General features: G+C 38.6%; 1 protein-coding gene across 1 annotated transcript in view; it reads right to left on the reverse strand.

Moving 5' to 3' along the window:
- DMRTA1 (DMRT like family A1) overlaps positions 1-291 on the reverse strand; it is a gene marked incomplete at both ends in the record, with an annotated part of 105,493 nt that extends 105,202 nt beyond the window's left edge. Inside the window, one exon of the mRNA XM_080708957.1 lies at positions 277-291. Coding sequence (XP_080565083.1) covers positions 277-291 — 15 coding nt within the window. The remainder of the gene's footprint in view (positions 1-276) is intronic.
- Between the last annotated feature and the right edge of the window lie 18,459 nt (positions 292-18,750).

An 18,750-nucleotide genomic window follows, 5' to 3' on the forward strand; every position in this document is an offset into this window, starting at 1 on the left:
CTAAGTTATGTGGTCAAGTATTTTATATCATCGATGTGAGAATGCTGACAGGAACAGAATTTGGTACCAGGGAAGTAGGGTTGCTGCTATATCTAAGTCTGACCATGTGGATTGTGACCCTTTGGAACTGGTCTGTGAGAGGAAATTGGAAGAGTCAGACTGTGACTAGAAAGGCAGATGGTAGATGCTGTGCTCAGGAGATTTTGTAAACCAAAGAGGACTTCATAGGAGAGTGGATTAGAGGCCAGATTTGTTACACTTTGTCCAAAAACTTACCTGAATTTTGCCCATGTCCCAAAACTTTGTGTGAGGATGAATTTAAAGATGGGCTGAAAAAACTAGCCAAGGAAATATTAAAACAGCAAAATATCCAAACTCCATTATGCATGTTGATGTTCATGTTCAGCAAATTGTACACTGAATTTTGGGAGTTGAAAGTAAGGCAAAGAGACTTTATAGATGTTGTTTGGCTGGAAAGACATATGTAAACCTCGTACCGGAGAAATAGTGCTGTGAAAGCAACTTAGATGTCTGAAGGGAAGTCAAATGCTTTGATTAGGAACAAATAAAAGCCCAACACCACCTATCATGGGGACTGGTTCTGCCTTGGTCAAGGTTAAGGCAGCCCAAGCACCACCCATGATGGTGATAGACTCTGCTGTGGTCAAGATAGAGGTGAGCCCAGCAGCAATGTTTAAAGAGGGTGTGACTAGCCAGGCGTGGTGGCGCACGCTTGTAATCCCCCCGCTTGGGAGGCAGAGACAAGAGGATCACGCAGGTTCGAAGCCAGCCACGCTGGCTTAAGAGACCCTGTTTCCAAATAAAAATATAAAATAGGTCTGGGAGTGTAGCCCAGAGTTAGAAGGGCTTCCAGGAACCTCAGTACCACAAAAAAAGGGTGTGACTAAATTTTCTGCTGGCAGTCTATCTCAGAGCCCACGTAAAGCTGGCTTTGCTAGAAAAGGGGGACTATGGGGACTTTCCCACCAAATTTCAAAGGAAGGCCTGTGTGTCAGAGTTGAAATACCTGTAAGCAGATTCAAATGGGGCAATTTGTGAAGCTTTGAGAGTAAAGCCAAGATTGCAGGTAAATCCTGAGATTTATAAACGCCAGAAACATGGATGACCATGAGGAAAAGCTGCTTGTTTTTTGTTTTGTTTTGTTTTGTTTTGTTTTTGGTGGTACTGGGGTTCCTGGAAGCCCTTCTACCTTCAGGCTACACTCCCAGGCCTATTTTTACATTTTTATTTGGAAACAGGTTCTCCTAAGCCAGCGCGCATGGCTGGCTTCAAACCTGCGCGATCCTCCTGTCTCTGCCTCCTAAGCGCGGGGATTACAAGCGTGCGCCACCACGCCCGGCTTGTTTTGAGCCATGGAGCCCAGCTGGAAGCAGCAGTAAACTGTCCTTTGCACAGCCAGGCCACAGAGACAGGGCTGTCAAGACTCCTTGGAGATCACCTCTTACCACCATGTGCCCAGAATGGCAGAAATGGAGTCATAAGATTAAAGACTTGCCCTAATGGATTTTATTACTCTTTTGGTCCCAACCTTTCTATGGCCCTGATCCATCTGTTTGGGAATGCAAATATTTACTCTTTGCCATTGTATATTGGATAATATAACTTGTTTTTTTTTTTATCTTCATTGTCTTTTACAAGGGCTCACAAGAGTTCACTTTGAGTCTCTGAGAAGACTTTGGATTTGGGGGACTTTTCAACAATGTTGGAACTTTTAAGACTGTAGAAACTCTCTGAAAGGACTAAATGCATTTTGAATTCTGAGCTAGGCAGGTGCTCTTTAGGTGCCAGGAGTAAAATGTTATAGTTGGTTATAAAATGTTCTCTAAAGAGTTCACTTTTTAGCTTGTTTTTTTAAGGGGGTCTTTTTTGTGTGTGTCTTTTTGGATTGGGGGTCAAACCCAGGGCGGTGCACTTGCCAGGCAAGCGCTTTGCCACTGAGCTACATCCCAGCCCAAGAGTTCACTCTTTAATATTCAGGGTTGATATAGTTAAATCATGAGGGTTTCAATTCCAACAGTGGATAACTCCATTGTAATGGCTTCATCTGGATGGTATCCTAGGTTGGTAGGGTATGGCTAGAAAAGGTGGCTCCTTCCTTTACTCCCTCTTCTTTTGCTTCTAGCCTCCATGATGTGAGAATCACAGCCCATGTGCTCTGCCTCCAGCCTCTTGCCCCCACCATGCCCTGAGGTTGCAGTCCCCAGCTTAACATGGACTGAACCCCAAAATATCCAAGGAAAACTGAGCTAATAAATCTCCCTTCCTCTAAGTTATGTGGTTAAATCTTTCAGATTATAGCTGTGAGGCTGCTGACTAGAACAGGCATCGAATACATGGTTACTCAGAAACTCACCATAGGTGGTTGATTAGGAGTCTCTAATGGCAATATTTTGCATATCTGTTTTTCCTCATTTCCCAATGCTCTTCTTACCACTGAAATAAATGCAAATAGAATTAAATTAGGGAACCAATTTCCCAAAATCCAGAACTAATTCACAAAACTTGTCCTTATGGTTCTGCTCTTCTACAAATACTTCAGTACCAAAATCTGTATCAGATTTGAAAGGGCACCAAGTTACTGGACTTTCCAAGATACCCCATCCTTCTACTTTCTAATCCAGAAACATTGGACTGAGTGGACAAAGTCTCTTGTTTCAAAAAGTTCCAGAGTCACCTCTCTGGTTTCAAAAAGAAAAGCAGAGCCAGTAGAAGATATACACTAAGAGATTTATTGCAAGGAATTAGCTTAGACAATTGTGGTGCCAAGTGGGCAAGTCCAAAATCTATAGAGAGGGCCCATTAGGAAGGACAGGTTTGAATAGTCAGGTCTGAGCTGCTGTGCCCAAGCAGAGGTGGCTTAGGGGAGAAGGAGAGTTTAGCTCTGGATTTAGAGCCTTTCAACTAATTGAATCAGGTTCAGCCACATTTATCTGAGATAATATCCTTTACTTAAAGCCAAATGATATTGTACTTTTTTCACATCTTCAAGATACCTTCCCAGCATGACCTAAATTAATGCTTGATTAACTACTAACTGTAGCCTAGCCAAGTTGATAAATCAAAATGACCATTACAAGGTGTGTGATCAAGTAATAGCAAGTTGCCAAACTGCCTTGTTGGATGAAGTAATAAACTATTCCATCCTTGTACTTTTTTGCTCAGTGGTCTGTTCCAGGTCAAAGTCAGTGAAAGACATCTCTAGGCAGTAGAGAGGCCACTGAAAACCACCATGTTCAATTGTTCACTCTTTCTTCTCCTTTTTCTTTCAAGTGATCAGTCTTCCCTCAAATAAATGTTGAAAACTACTTAACTAATGCTGATTTGAAGGAGCACCAAGTTACTGGACTTGTCAAAAGTCCAGTCGATTTTCTAATCTGGCCACGAAGTTCTAAGCAACTATAGTCTTTTAAATGGTCACTCGAAAGCAGAGCTACATGTGAACCAGCTGGTCAAAAATCAGGAAAGTGATTAGTATTAGTTAGCTCTTGCTGATATAATAGAAGGCCACAGTCTGGGGGCTTAAACAAAATAAATTTATTGGCACAAAGTTCCAGAGTCTCAAGGTCCAAGATCAAGATGTCAGCAGGTTTGATTTCCTGAGACTCTTTTCCTTACTAGTAGATGGCCAACTTCTCACTGTGTCCTGGTCTTTTTCTCTCTACACACTCATGACCTATGGGTCCCATTTTCTTCTTATAAGAAAATGAATCTGATTGACCATCCAATGACCTCATTTAACTTAAACACCCCTTTTAAGTTGAAAAATGATTCATTCTAATGGCATTATTTTAACTTTAAATTCCCTATCTCCAAATACAATCACATCCTGAGGTGCTGGAGATAGGCCTTCAAAAAATGAATGGGAGACATGTAATTCAGGCTACAACGTGATTCTTAAATTTTTGACTGATGAATCTGTAGCTCAAGCATTTAGGTTATTAATATATATGCCCACCTGTTCACTTAAGAGAAAAAAATAAACAATTATGATTTAGAGTACACTGTTGAAGTAACACTCACGGTACTATTAGAGTTCAGATAAGAATACATAAGAACTACTCCTCCAAGATAGTTGGATTATTACTTTCATTCAAATAGGAATTTCAAAACAAAACTAAAAACAAGCTTGTTGTTTTACCTCAGAATTCTGAACTGAACCTCATTTATTCATGTCATTAATGCAAGGCACACACTAATGGCAAAGTATGCATATATCATTTTTCAAGAAGAAAGAAATAAGGTCACTGAGAGAGGATCTAAAGCAAAGCTCATTTTAATCATTCTTGGTTGCATACCAGTACCACTATTTGTACTGATCAAGAAGGATAAAAATGCTAGGTAATACCTTTTCTATGAGCAAAGCAAATTATAAATAGTGTGATCTGAAATCTACTGTAAACAGATTATTTTTCAGTAATTAACTACAGGATTTCTGAGATTCTTATTTTTCTCACTTCTCTCCTATAATAAAAATAATTGACAATCTATGTAGTAAATGTCATAATGCATTGAATAACCCAAATATTTATTCTAAATTTGAAATTTTCCTTCTATAGAGGATTTACTCTAAGTGCTTATTTACTTGATGTAATCAAATATATTTTGAATAAATAGAAAGCACTTATTTAAACTCAGGCTGAAACTGAGCAGATCCTTGCTCTGAGAAAATTTCCTTAAATCCTTGTGAACGAATATCTGTTAGGCTTACAACCTATGGGTAAAAACAAGATATAACCCTGAGTATAGTTCCTTAGATCCTTAGCAGCCATAGGCATTGACAGGAAATGCCTGTAATCTATGACACCTTTTCAAAAGGTCTGCAGGGAAGCCTGGGTCTTACTTTTCCCATCTCTAAACAATAAACTATTTACTTGTCTGTTAAGTATACATTTATTAAAGACCTACCTTTTCCCAATACCCTTCAGAGTACTAGAGGATGAAACTCAAATGTGTAACTAACTCCACAGAATTTACAGCCCTCCAGGTAGGGCCGCCACTTGTCCCAACAGGTTCAGCTTTAGGGCTGGAAATTCTGTATCATGGCAACACCCTCTGTCTTAGGCAAACCAAGACAACTGGTCAGCCTACTGTAGGAAATATAAGGCTTCAGCGAATTTGTACTTCAGATATCAAGTGCTCTTTACATTATGTTGCTGAGTTATTTAGATGTCAAGGTTTTTGTGGATTTTTTATACCCTTGGAATATAGTCACTGAGGGTACAGAAGTTGTTTTGTTTGAATGTGGGGTAAACATTCCAAAGTCAGTTATCATGTGAAAAGTCAAACCATGCCATAGCTGGAAATCAAAGGCAAGTCTTAGTAGGTACTGGAACAATTGCTGTTTCTCTAGGTCTCTTAGAATTAGTTGTCAAAGAAATCAGAAGTAGGGAATACTTACAGAGTAGAAAGTGCATTGAGGAGATCTAGAGTTGAGGGGAAAGGTTCCTCAGGACAGACATAGGCTGCAAGTTTTCTTATGATACATGACACCCAGTACAGACTTTTGGTGCTAGGGATTAAACTCAGGAACATCTATCTCCAAGCTATACCCCAGCCTTTTTTTATTTTTTGTGTTTCAATTTTTTTTTTTTTTTTTTTGTGGTTCAGGGGATTCAACCAAGGGGCATTCTACCTCTGAGCTACACTCCCAGTACACACACACACACACACACACACACACACACACACACACACACACACTCTCACCAAGATGCTGTGCTGAGGCTGGCTTTGAAACTGTGATCTTCTTGTCTCAGCCTCTCAAATACTAGAATTAGAGGCATGTGCCACCATGCCTGGCTCCCTTTTTTATTTTGAAACAGGGTCTCACTATGTTGCAGAGGATCTCAATAAATTGCTGCAGCTGACCTTGAACTTGCTATCCTCCTATCTGAGCCTCCCAAGTGCTAATATTGCAGGTATTATATTACACTGCCCAGCTTGCTATGGAGATTTTGACCCTCACTGAAATATAACAACCTTGTACCTGTGTTATATAAAGTCAGTGGTTCTGGCCTTTTCTTGCTCGTGTACCTTTTTGAGAGGTTAAAACATGCATATATTTTTAAGTCATGTACTTTCTCCACCTCCCCCAAAAACGTAGTTTTATAATATTCACAGGTTTTATAATATTCAAATAATCATGAAAGAAGAACAGTATCAAGAACCCTGATATAAGTTATGCATTTATACTCTACATTAGCAACTATTAATATTTTGCCATATTTGCTCAGCTATTCTAAAGTAGATTTGAAATATCATAGAATTTTTATTATATCCTTCAGTTTGGATATCTGTAAACATTAAGGACATTTCTACTATATCCCCATACCTTATATTACGTATAACAATTTTACTTATAAAAATTAACAAGTTGAATTCATAAATACCATCTAATATGATTCCATATACAGATTTCCAAAGTTGCACTAAGGTAATTTATAACTATTTTGTTTAAGCTGAAAGTCAAATAATATTCATACTTTTGCATTTAGCTAAACAAAAAAAAACTTACTTCATCCCATTTTAAGAAATTTCATTACTACTTAAAGTACACACATAGCCTAATTTTATATGTTTTATTTTCTTTTTCTTTTTTTGTGCTGCAGATTGAACTCAGGACTTGTACCACTGAGCTATACTCCCAGCCAGACTTAAAGACCCACATAACTAAACCCAGGGTCTGATGAGGCCTTCAGTCATTAGTGCTAAAATCAAGAAGCAGCCTCTTCCCTTTCAATCCAGCAAGGTGGTGTGTCAGAAGCAGTAAGGGAATCTCAAATTAAATATTATGAAGGTCAAAACTGGGATGTGATGGTATAGCTGATCTTTTCACATAAAACATTTCCTTCCGATTATAATACTTAAAAATAAAGTTTTATTTTATTGAGGGAAGTGGGTCTCTTCTTTTAAAAAAGGGATTTCACATATAATGTATCCCAAGAGAGAAAGTCCGAAGTAAAATGGGATGGGAAGAATTCTGAGTAGGTAAGTCAACATAATGGTGGCCAAGTAAATGCAATACTCTAAAGGAAACAAGAATCTACAGGAGGACAGTCATGAAGCTGCAGAAAATTCAATACAAATAAAATACAGAGAACGATCATGAGTAGAACAATAAATATCCAATCCCTTTTCTCCTATTTCTACTTCCTCAAAATATTCAGTAAGAAATCAAATAAGCCAACATTGCTACAGATTGAAGAGGGAAATCTTGAATAGAACTCTCATATGCTGTCTAAACAGCTTATATTGTCAAGTAAATACAGAGGCATCAAAAAAGTGCCTATCTGTAAAATTACTACAACAAATAAAACAGAAAAGGAGAACTTAATTGACAAAATTCCTCCTCACCTTCCCCCACCCAAAAAAGAAATGGTGAAGAAGAGACTTGTGCTAAAACACTCTAAACTGAAATAAATATATTCAAACAAGAAACTGGGTATATAAAGAAATATCTTGAATCAGAAATCCAAAATCCAAGAGTGGAAATTGACCAAAAAGAGAAAGTAATAAGACAAAAGTTAATTTTACTCAGAAAATATTTTTTAAAATCATATTAGAAACAAGTCTAATTTATACTGTATCTAAAGAAAAATAGGTATAAATGAAACAATATAAGGAACATTAAATAAAAGGAGAAAACCATTAAAAATAATGGAAATAAAGCAATCAATCATTTTAAAGAGAAAATGGACAACAGGTGAAATATTATATATTCTACATATTATATATTATAAACTGGAGTTACAGATGAGAAAAAGTAAATGATGTAACAAAATTAATATTTTAAACTGCAATGGGAAAAAATGTCAATTAAAAATACCTAACTTGCCAGGCTGGTGGCACACGCTTGTAATCCCTGTGCTTGGGAGGTGGAGACAGGAGGATCGCGCAGGTTCGAAGCCAGACGTGCTGGCTTAAGAGACCCTGTTTCCAAATAAAAATATAAAAAATAGGTCTGGGAGTGTAGCCCGGAGGTAGAAGGGTTTCCAGGAGCCCCAGTACCACCAAAAAAAAAAAATACCTAACATCTGTCAAAATTATAAATATAATAATTAGATCAGTACTTGCTAGGGTTTTGGAGTAGGAAGAAAGAATGGGTGGACCACAAACACAATTTTAGGGCAAAAATAAAACTCCTATACCATATAGTAGTGATGGATAGGTGACATGAATTTGTCAAAATTAGTAGCATGTACAACACAAAGTGAAAACTAGGTAAACTGTGAATGGTATTTAATAATAATAAATTATTATCAATGTATTAGTTGTAACAAGTATACCACACTAAAATTATATGTTAATAACAGAGGAAACTGGGGGAGGAGTACATGAAGAGACAGAAGAAGTATAGTTTTTTCTCAATTTTTCTATATACCTAAAAAATGAAATGCTTATAATCTCAGCTACTCAAGAGGCTGAGGCAGGAAGATTGCAAGTTAAAAGCCAGCCTGGGCAACTTAGGACTTGTCTGAAAATAAAAATGGGCTAGAGACGAAAGTAGCTCAGTGGTAGAGCCCCACTGGGTTCAATCATCAGAACCTCAAGCTATATTAAATTTATTAATATTTTTTTTTAAATATCTAACTCTAGATACTGAAAGCACCCACTGGGGACAAGAAAAAATGACCTGCTATAATAAATTCTAAGACATAATGCAGTAAGAATATTAGATTTAAATATTTTTTTAACATCTCAGGTCTTCCATGTGAAAAAGAAAACCAAATAACTTACCCAAGGATCGTGGATTAGGCTGGCATTTGACTTCTCAAAAATAATATACAAAGCAAGGCAACAAAAGCCCAAACCTAGCCATGAAACTATCCAGTTTCAATGGTGCTGAGGTGAAGCATCCCAGGAGGTACCCCAGGACTTGCCAATAAACCAATACTCTATCCTGACATCTCACATCACATGGAAGGTTAATGTGGTTGCCAAATGGCTTTGAGACACCCTTGAAGACACGTTTTTTTTTTTTTTTTTAACCCTGCACAGTTCTCCAGATAAAAACAGAGAATGGCTCTCAGTGACTCCTTTTACAAGTTTTTTTTTTTTACCCTCACCCTCTCCCCAGGCTGAATGGAACATGCTTTGCTTATGTGACCCCAGGGCACCCTCACCATCACATTTCCTTCTCTGTCTGATTACTGTCTACTCCCAACAGTGTGGAAACCACAGGAGGGAGTGACTGTCTACTCATTGCCATGCCTACGGCCATCCAAACAACATCCAAGAAAAGGGAAGATGTGGACTCAGATATCAATATTCTCATGCTAGGAAAAAGCTATCCCAGAAGGAGGGACCAGCAACTCCAATGCTTAACGGAAAGAGCAGAAACCTATCATACATCCAAATCAGCCCTCTTCTGATTTCATGAATGTCACACCATCTTCTGATTAAATGTGACTCCTCTGAAAGTTTTCCCTATTGGGAAATAATCCTATGATCATGCTGATTTGAAAGCATAGGTTATATTTCCTGTAGGTGTTTTTTTAATTCATATATTTGTTTAATTCATATCCCTGAAAGATGGATTCACATTGCAAAGGCTGCCCCACCCAGGTTTCGATTCCACAGGCAATAGCAACCACACCTTGCGCGTGTTGGCCTTCCCTGCAGACAACCTGACCTCGTTGCACTTTATTCAGTTCAAACTTCTGCCTTCTGAGTTGCCATTTTGTGGTTTGCTTCATCACTGATTTACTCACAGATAACAAAACATTTCTCTGCTAATGGTTGTTGAAAAAAACAACCATTATTTTCCTTTGTTTGCTTTTAAAAAAAAGATTTATTGCCTTGGTAATTTTATTATGTATTGGGCCAAGAAATGTATACAGTGAAATGCACTTCCAATTTTATAAAATTTAATGAGAAAATTCCATTTCCTATGATACCAATTCAATTTACAGAAAGCTCTTCTGGAAAATAAGCATTCCGTGAAATGAATAATGTTTATAATACATTGGCTGAATTTATAATCGTACCTACTTCACAATTGTACTATATAATACTTTTTAAAAGATACTAGGAGATAAAATCTCATCTGTTCCATTGACTTTACATGCATATGAATTAGTGCCTCTTAGCTATCTCTTTTTGGAACATGTTTGTATCCCTGAGATGTATGACACATCATAAAATAATGACAAAACAGAGGACTCTCCACTGCCATTGTTCACACTATCTTCTACACACCTTGGCTCCCTTACACACACACACACACACACACACACACACACACACACACACACACTTCCTTTTCTAACTTCAGTAAAGCATTTCAGGCAATTAGCATGTGTTTTTTTTTTTTTTTAATTTATGAGCTTCTACCTCTACTACATTCTTGGTCTCTAGATGTGAACTAAATCAGACTATGATGATAAATGCCAAAACTGTGATATTCCTAGCTGCCTCGCAAAGCATCCCGGGAAAAAGGGAGTTGGACAACATTTCCATTGGATCCTCAGCTCCCAATACTTCTTTCCTGAAGGAAGGTATTTGGAATGGGTGTTAATCTGGAAATAATAGCAGTTGTCCCTTGTCCTTTAGAGAAGCTAGATAAAAGAGATTCTGGCAGAAATTTTCTCAGGGGCTTTCAAATACACCAAAGGACTTAAGTTTGCATCTTCCAATAATTGTTCTTGAAGGAAATCACTTCACTTGATCTATTTTCTCTACTTCACCTCTCAAACTACTGCCTATTTTGAATGAAATATTGGCAAACTCACTAGCAGTAGCTAGGAAGTGCATGAGCTCCCTCTCGTGGGTCTTGGAAGTTACTTCAGGAACTTAAAGTTCCTGCCACTGGAAATCCAGGTTGGTACATTTATAATTAAGTCCTTGTCTCCAAGAGAAAAATGTAGAGTTTTATATCATCTCCAATAATCTAACAATCTACATTTCAAGCTATGCTTAGTCACACCCGGGACTTCTTTTGACTCTTCAAATTGATAGAAGCATTATTATGCATAAAAAATAAACGTTTTAAGCTGGGCGTGGTGGCCGTGCTGCCTTAAGAGACCCTGTTTCCAAATAAATAGTATAAAATAGGTCTGGGAGTGTAGCCCGGAGGTATAAGGGCTTCCAGGAACCCCAGTACCACCCTAAATAAATAAATAAATATCAATAAACATTTTATAAAGGATTTACTTATATGAACTGAAGATCAGTAATTCAGTTGTGAGTGGAAATGCTTGCCAATTGCTTTGCTAAATGTATATCTTACAGAGTACATCCACACAACAGTATTTTATTTAAGCCACACAGTAACTCCAAAAATGGGCTATTAAACATTCTTGGTTCCCAGTTTGACATCAGCACGGGACAAACATAAATAGTGTCTTCTGGCCCCAACCCCGACCTTCTTTCCATTTTTGCCCTTACATTTAAAGTCTTAAAGTCTCAGGTCACTGTCCAGTATCTTTTTCCTCAAAACATATATGTAAGGATTGCAAAACTTAAAACTCTAGCGTAAGCCAGATGTTTCTGAATCTAAAAACATGCATCAGAAATGCTAATACTCCTTGCCACAGTGAAAACATTCTGAACTAAGAAGTAAGGTGATTTTGAAAAATATGGGACTGCCTTTGGGGATAAAATATCTGAAAACAGTCTTTCAAAAATTCAGAAAGTTTTCACTCTTGTACTCGTGTTTTTGTTGGATTATGGAGAAACAACTACAACTACTGAATTTGCAGGAAATTAGGTTGAATTTTTGTTTATACAAACAAGGCCATTAGCTGGTTCTTAACCAAATGTTAAATGATACGTACTACAAACCAGGACACACACTGCAACGTTCACTCCGGGGACATAAGTGACATTTTACTTGTCCCTTGATTCCTGCAGTCCAGTTTAGATCTTTTTACAACCAAAGGGCAGCAGTTTGAAAACCAACTGTTCCTTATTACTGTGTGCTTTGGTTAGTCACTTAACCCCACTAAGACTTGGTTTTCTCTTTGGGAAATTAAGATAAAGTGAAAATTACCTCTTAGGGTTGTAGTAAAGATTAAATAACACAAAGCATAAAAATGAACAGTATTTGGTAAAGCTTAAATAGTAGGTGAATATAACTCTCACTAGTACTGTTAGTATTATTAGTCCATGAACTCTATAAAAATACATTTCAAGCCGGGCATGATGGTACACACTTGTAATCCCAGCATTCAGGAGGCTGAGACCGGAGGATCACGGTTCACCAATAGCCTCAGTTACTTAGAGAGGGCCTTCGCAACTCAGTAAGACCCTGTTTCAAAAATAAAAAGACTAAGCTGGGCGTGGTGGCCACGCTTGTAATCCCCGAGCTTGGGAGGTAGAGACAGGAGGATCACGCAGGTTCGTAGCCAGCCGCACTGGTTTAAGAGACCCTGTTTCAAAAATATAAAGTAGGTCTGGGAGTGTAGCCTGGAGGTAGAAGGTCCTCCAGGAACCCCAGTACCACCAAATTAATTAATTAATTAATTAATTTAATTTAAAAAAATAAAAAGACTAAAAAATAAGGCTGGGAGTGTAGCTCAAAGAGACAATGTCCCTGGGTTCCATCCCTAGTACCACACACACACACACACACACACACACACACCCCAAAAAAACCCTCATTTCCTGCTTTTGTCCCATTCCTAATATCCACACAAATTGTGTAGTTTTACCCTCTCTTGGCACACACCTGTGTGTCCTGGTCTCTCATTCTTTGTCCCTGATCTCTATTGCCTGTTATATTACACTATGTCTCTCAATAGAGATGACTGATTATGCTCTGCTAAAGTCTCCACGCCAGGCTGACTTCCCTGGCATTGAACTCCGACCCTGTCCCATCCTACCTGGAATGGCTGAAACTCCCAATCTTGACTGGGCTTGAGTAACCTGGTGCTGCAGCTTCAGCCTGTGCTGCTGATTGTCTTGTGAAAGATGAGGACAATGACACGGGGATCTTGAACCCCAAGCCTCTTCTCAAAAACCCACCTTTTCCCATACCTCTGAAAGATGAACCATTAAATATCCCTATACTTCCTAAATATGAGCTTATCTAACTGAGATGTCAGTTCAACAGAAACAACACATTGCAAGGTGTCAATGGAGTCATCCATTTACTTAACTATTTAGGGTACAAGTGAAGTCCAAAGGGCTCACTGAAGTCAGAGTGAAGATGCCCCCACCCCTACTTTCTTAATCTTTAGCTCCCTTGTTGTGGCTCAAAACAGCAGAAACAGGTAGAGGTATAAATATCTGAGAGTCAAAACACTCCTGGAAAATGGGAAAATCTCAAGGATACAAGAGAATGCTATGGACTTGTCTCATAAGAAAAGAGAAAAAAATCAAACCCCGGGAAAAGAAGGTGACATAAAGCAGAAACTTAGGGAAAAAATTTTACTAGATTAAACAAAGATTGATGACTTTTCTTATCCATTTTGCTTTTATTTCAATCACCAGGAAAACAAATAAAGAGCTGTTTGGGCAAGATCTCAAAGGTAGGCACGCACCTACACTCATTTCAGCATAGATACGATAGCCAAGAGATGAGGGCAACCCAATAGCCACTGAAAATATAAGGATAAGGGATATGTGCCATATGCATACGATGGAATTTTATTCAGCCTTTAAAAATGGGGAGGCCTATCACATGCTTAGTGGAATAGGCCCATCACACACAAAAAAAAAAATTGCATGACTACACTTACATGAGTATATGTCAAATTTACAGAAATAGGAAGTAGAATGGTAGTTGACTGAGGTGAGGGTCTGGGGCAAATTTTCAGTGGGTATAGAGTTTCAGCTGGGGTGCAGCTCCTTAGTAGAGAGCTTTCCTAGCATGCCAGAGAATCTGAGTTAAATCCATAACACTACAATGAGCATGAAAGTTTCAGTTTTATAAGATGAAGAAGTTCTGGAAATATATCTATTGCATAGAACATGAATATACTTAATATTACCAAATTGCATACCTGGAAGTGTTGAAATAATAAATTTTATGTTATGTGGGTGTTTTTTACCACAATTTAATAGTTAATTTTTATGGTACTGGGGATGGAAACCAAGGGCATTCTACCTCCAAGCTACACACACCTCCAGCCCTAATTTTTTATTCTTTTTTTTTTTTTTTTTTTTTGGCAGGTCTGGGGATGGTACCCAGGAGCATTCGACCTCTGAGCTACTCCCCCTGCCAATTTTTTATTCTTTATTCTGAAACAGGGTCTCACTAAGTTGCAGAGGGCCTCACTAAGTAGTAGCTGAGGCTGTGCATGAACTGCCATCCTCCTGTCTCAGCCTCCCATATACTGGGATTATAAGCATGCACCACCACATCCAGCTTCACAATTTTATTTTTAAAAAGTTATTTGGACATGCTTCATCCATGTGTGTGTGTGTGTGTGTGTGTGTGTGTGTGTATGCAAGTGTGTGTGTGTGTGTGTGTGTTTTCTTCTAGCTGTGAGTAAAATGTACCTAGAAAGCATTGTTCTAGGTAGTAGATGTACAGTTACAGGCAAAGCATCTACTCTGTGGAACTTTAGAGTCTCACCCATATTTAAGAGCTCTTGTGTCCATATTCTGGACAAGAATTCTCACCAAGAAAGTCAGAGAACCCTGTCTGTCATGTGAGGACTACAGAACTAGCCCAAGACAGGAAGCTCATACAGTGTGCTTTAGGAAAGAAAGCAATCATTCTTTGTGAAGGATATTTCTTCTTTTCTATTTGCATCACAATTTACAGTCTCAAATTACATAAATTTTCATAAATCTGTCCTGTGATCTAGATTCTATTGTGTTTGAGTGTGTATAGTTGTGTGTCCAAACTTTGCTTTTAAAAAATGACTTTAAAGCACAAAGGATACCAGTGGGACTCCAGATATTGGAGGGGAAATACTAGCTAAGTTTGAATGGAAAGATAAGAGAGGAGGAAGGCCGTTCTTGATTAATGAGGGTCTACACCTGAACATGTGTAAAATTATGATTAAGACATGGTTCACCTGGACAACCATTGGTGGGAGGGGGGAAGGGAAAACGGGGGCGGGGTGGAGAGGGCACCAAATATAGTTTAAATGTATACTATTTATGTTCAATAAAAAAATTTTTAAAAATGACTTTTGATTTCTTTGGTATCTTCTTTAGCTCTGAGTGAAATCTTAACGATCATCATTTTAAGACGGCCAAAGGTCTATTTCATTTGCCCATTCACGAACTCAAAGAAGTTCCAGATCCAGCAAGTGAACTTTTAGCAAATGTGTAGCAATTAGAAACAAAGCCAACATCTAGACAAATGTAAATTTATTTTCGCATCACAACAAATTTATCTTTTCTTAAAAGCTACAGCCTCCAAGTGGAAAAACCCAAAGGGGAATTACCCATAAGTTTACAAGTCTTAAAACTTCAGAATTGCCAACTAGGCAACCTTCGTGCTCCATTAAATGTGCAGACTCAAAAATTCTGGATTTGCCCTTGTTTTATTTAATAGGGGTTGATTAGCTTTGCAATTAAGCCATATAGTTCTTCGGCTCTGCTCTGAAAGAGTACCCAGTTACTTACGGCCACTTAAAAAGTCTTACTTTCAATATAATCGCCTTTTCAGTTAGTTTCAATTGGAAAGAACAGACAATATCTCACAGCACCATTTAACACAAGCTCAGTCTACGAGTACACCCAGAAACAAGCAATCCTCTCAGTTCACAGTTAATGAATCAAAGTTTAAGACGACAAATTGGCTCGCCGAGGCAAAATAGTTAATTAACTTTTAGTCAGAAAAATTCATCCTGCTTTCCTGGCATAAACAAGTCTCATAAACTCTGTTTACTTACTCAAGTGTTTTTATCCTCCCTCCTTCCCCAGGCATCATTCAGGGCTCTTAATAGATCATGTCAGAGTAGTTTCATAATTTTAATCCAATTTTTTAATGTTTTCAGCCTCCAAAACCAAAAGAAAAATACATCTCCTCCTTCTCTATTGGGTTTTCTAAACACTATAGTATAAACTCTAAAAAAAAATTGAAAGAAATAAAAAGCCTTCCAACAGTAAATTCTGTAGCCTCCGTGACTTTGGAAGCTAATTGAATCAGACTTTGCATTTCTTAAAGTAAACACATTAATTCCAAATGTGAGGTTAACTCTGTTTAGCCTGTCAGGTAAGGGTACAGACTAATGTAGCAGTAGCTAGCGTGCCCAATTAGCAAAGAGGCTTAATGGGAACCACTCCAGAGCTTCTTGCCTCTGCTACTTTACAGATGCACCATTTCCTTAAAGCAGCATTTTAAGCATTAGCTAATAAGAGAACTATGTCAACAGCTTTGATGAATATATACCTGAACTGCCGATACATTATCTACTCTGTAGCCAATCTTCCAAAGTCAACTTCAGCTCATTTTTTCCCCAATTATCATGTTTCTTCTGAGGAGAGCGCTCATATTTTTCCTAAGAACGGCATCTTATTTGTTACCTTCTGTCACTGGCCTGTGTTTTCTAAAGGAAGACTGTCTGCTCCAGTGAATACTTATATTTAAGAGCTGCTGACAGTAAGCACTGCTAAATTCTGTTCTTTGCAGGTTGCCACGCAGTTTACTTTTTTCCTATCTCCGTGCCAGATTTCTCAAACTTCAAACCATCATCGTTTTATGAGATGATTTTTCCAAAAGTAAATTACAGGCTCATGAATTAAGTAAGTGTTGGACCAGAAATGGTGCTTATTATTGAAACGACTCATTCACATATGTATGAAAAGTCAGATCAATGTTTTTCTACATATATTTAGAGGTAAACTGAGTGTGCTAGAAAAGGCAGCCCTCAACTAAAAAATAATGTCCCTGAAGTTTATCTGGAAGTTGCCATATTTTCTTATATGCCATAAGTTAATCATATTTTAATGTATATCAGTATTTCGCTTGTATAACTTAATTCTATTATCCAATAAAACCAATCCTCAACAAGATGGATAGTGTTTGTTTAGCAAACATTTATTGGACTCCTACAAGGTACCAAGTGAAGTTCTAAAAGTCAGGTATACTAAGATAAATAAGACAGAGTGCTACCCTTGAAGATTTACAAGGCAATGAGACAGACTTTATTTTTATGAGAAATGCATTCCAAGTTTTTCCTTGAGCCTGCATTCTTCTTTGCTATACTGCTAGATCCTCATATTCCTCCCCCTATCAACACCTGCAGCAAAGACCCTCTGGATACAATTCCAGCGTGGTGTGATAAATGCATTAGGTGTTAGTGAAGAGTAAAGGGTACTCACCCAAGATGGGGAGGGGTCAAGAAAGTATGAATCCATGGAAAGCTTTCTTGTAGGAGATGAGAGCTCAGTCCGGTCATGAAGGCTAGGGCGATTTCCAAGAAAGTGTGGCCTTCAGATCAAGCAGTATCAATGTGAACTAGAAGCTTGTTAAAAATATAAATTATTGGGCCCATTCTAGAATGACAAAATGAGACACTGAGGGGGCAGGAGTCAAAAATCTGAATTTCAACCAGCCTTTAAAGGGTTGCTGATGTACAAGTTTTGAAAACCACCGTACTAAGACCACGGTTCAGGCAAGGGAGAGGAAGAGAGCCCAATGGTTCTGCAGGAAGTTAATTATTTAAGTGCTTAAGGTCATTGTAGTAGATCTTCCTGCTGTTCTGAAAGTTGGTGGTTAACAGCTCCCAGCTGCACTGTGCTCCTGAGACCTATTCTCAGCCCGGGAAAGGCAGCTCACCTGGGAACACCCAGGAAGCACTGCCCTCCGGGAATGGCCCTCTCAGCCAGTGAGTGACTGGATGGAGATAGAATAGGCTGATCCCCTTACTAGAAGGTGGGGGAACTTGCTGTAGGCTTCATGCTCCAGTGCTCTCCCCGGCATCAGCTGAGCCCACAGCTTTCCCTGGTTCGGTCTCTATTCTGTCATGTTCCCTTCATTTCCTTCCTGTTTCTCCTGAGGGCCTTCTCTCAATAAATCACTGGCGCAGGAATTCTAATGTCAGGCTGTGTCTAGAGAACCCAACCCCAAACTGGTGTGCAGCATAACGATGCATGGGTAACTGAAGGAGGTTTGCACTGATGGAACAGAAAGTGTTAGAGGGATAAAGGAAGAGAAAAGGCTGGAAAAGGTAGGAAGAGTGAGTCTATGAATACTATTTTACATCCCACTTTTCATCACCAGTAGAAATAAGGAGACACCACTCACAAACTACAGAGGTCAAGGACTGAATGATCACTGTAGAGCTAGGTTTTTTGGAAACCTGGAAGGGAAAGGACTGGAAAAGAGAAGAGCTGGAGTAACCCTCTGAGTGGTGGAGAGTTTCAACAAAATAGATGCTGGAATGAGGAGAGGTGGTAGAAGCCAAAGGAAGGAGCTTCAGTAAGGGCGAGCCAAGGAGTTCCCTCCCTCCTCCTCTGTCTCCAGCTGCTCCTTTGCTTGGCTAAGGAGGCTCCTCCTCATGCAAACCATTAGGCCATATTTCCAACATAAAGAAATTTAATGGTCACACACATTTCTTTTCTTCTAAGAGCTGCAGTTCTTTCTGCTTGTGATGGTTAATATGTCTCCCTAAATAGGCTAAGAGAAGTCCAGGTAACTGGTAAGAGGCTTTCAGGTGTATTTGTTGGTGTTTTCTTAAGATATTGACATTTGAATCTGTATACTGAATGAGGAAGACCCTCACTGGTCAATGTGGGTGGGCATCATACAATCTCCAGGGCTCAGAGAGAATGAAAAGTACAATTTCTTTTCTTCTTGAGTTGAAACATTCATCATCTCCTATCCTC

This window comes from Muscardinus avellanarius, assembly GCF_963383645.1.
Source record: "Muscardinus avellanarius genome assembly, chromosome: 13".
Classification (NCBI taxonomy): domain Eukaryota; kingdom Metazoa; phylum Chordata; class Mammalia; order Rodentia; family Gliridae; genus Muscardinus; species Muscardinus avellanarius.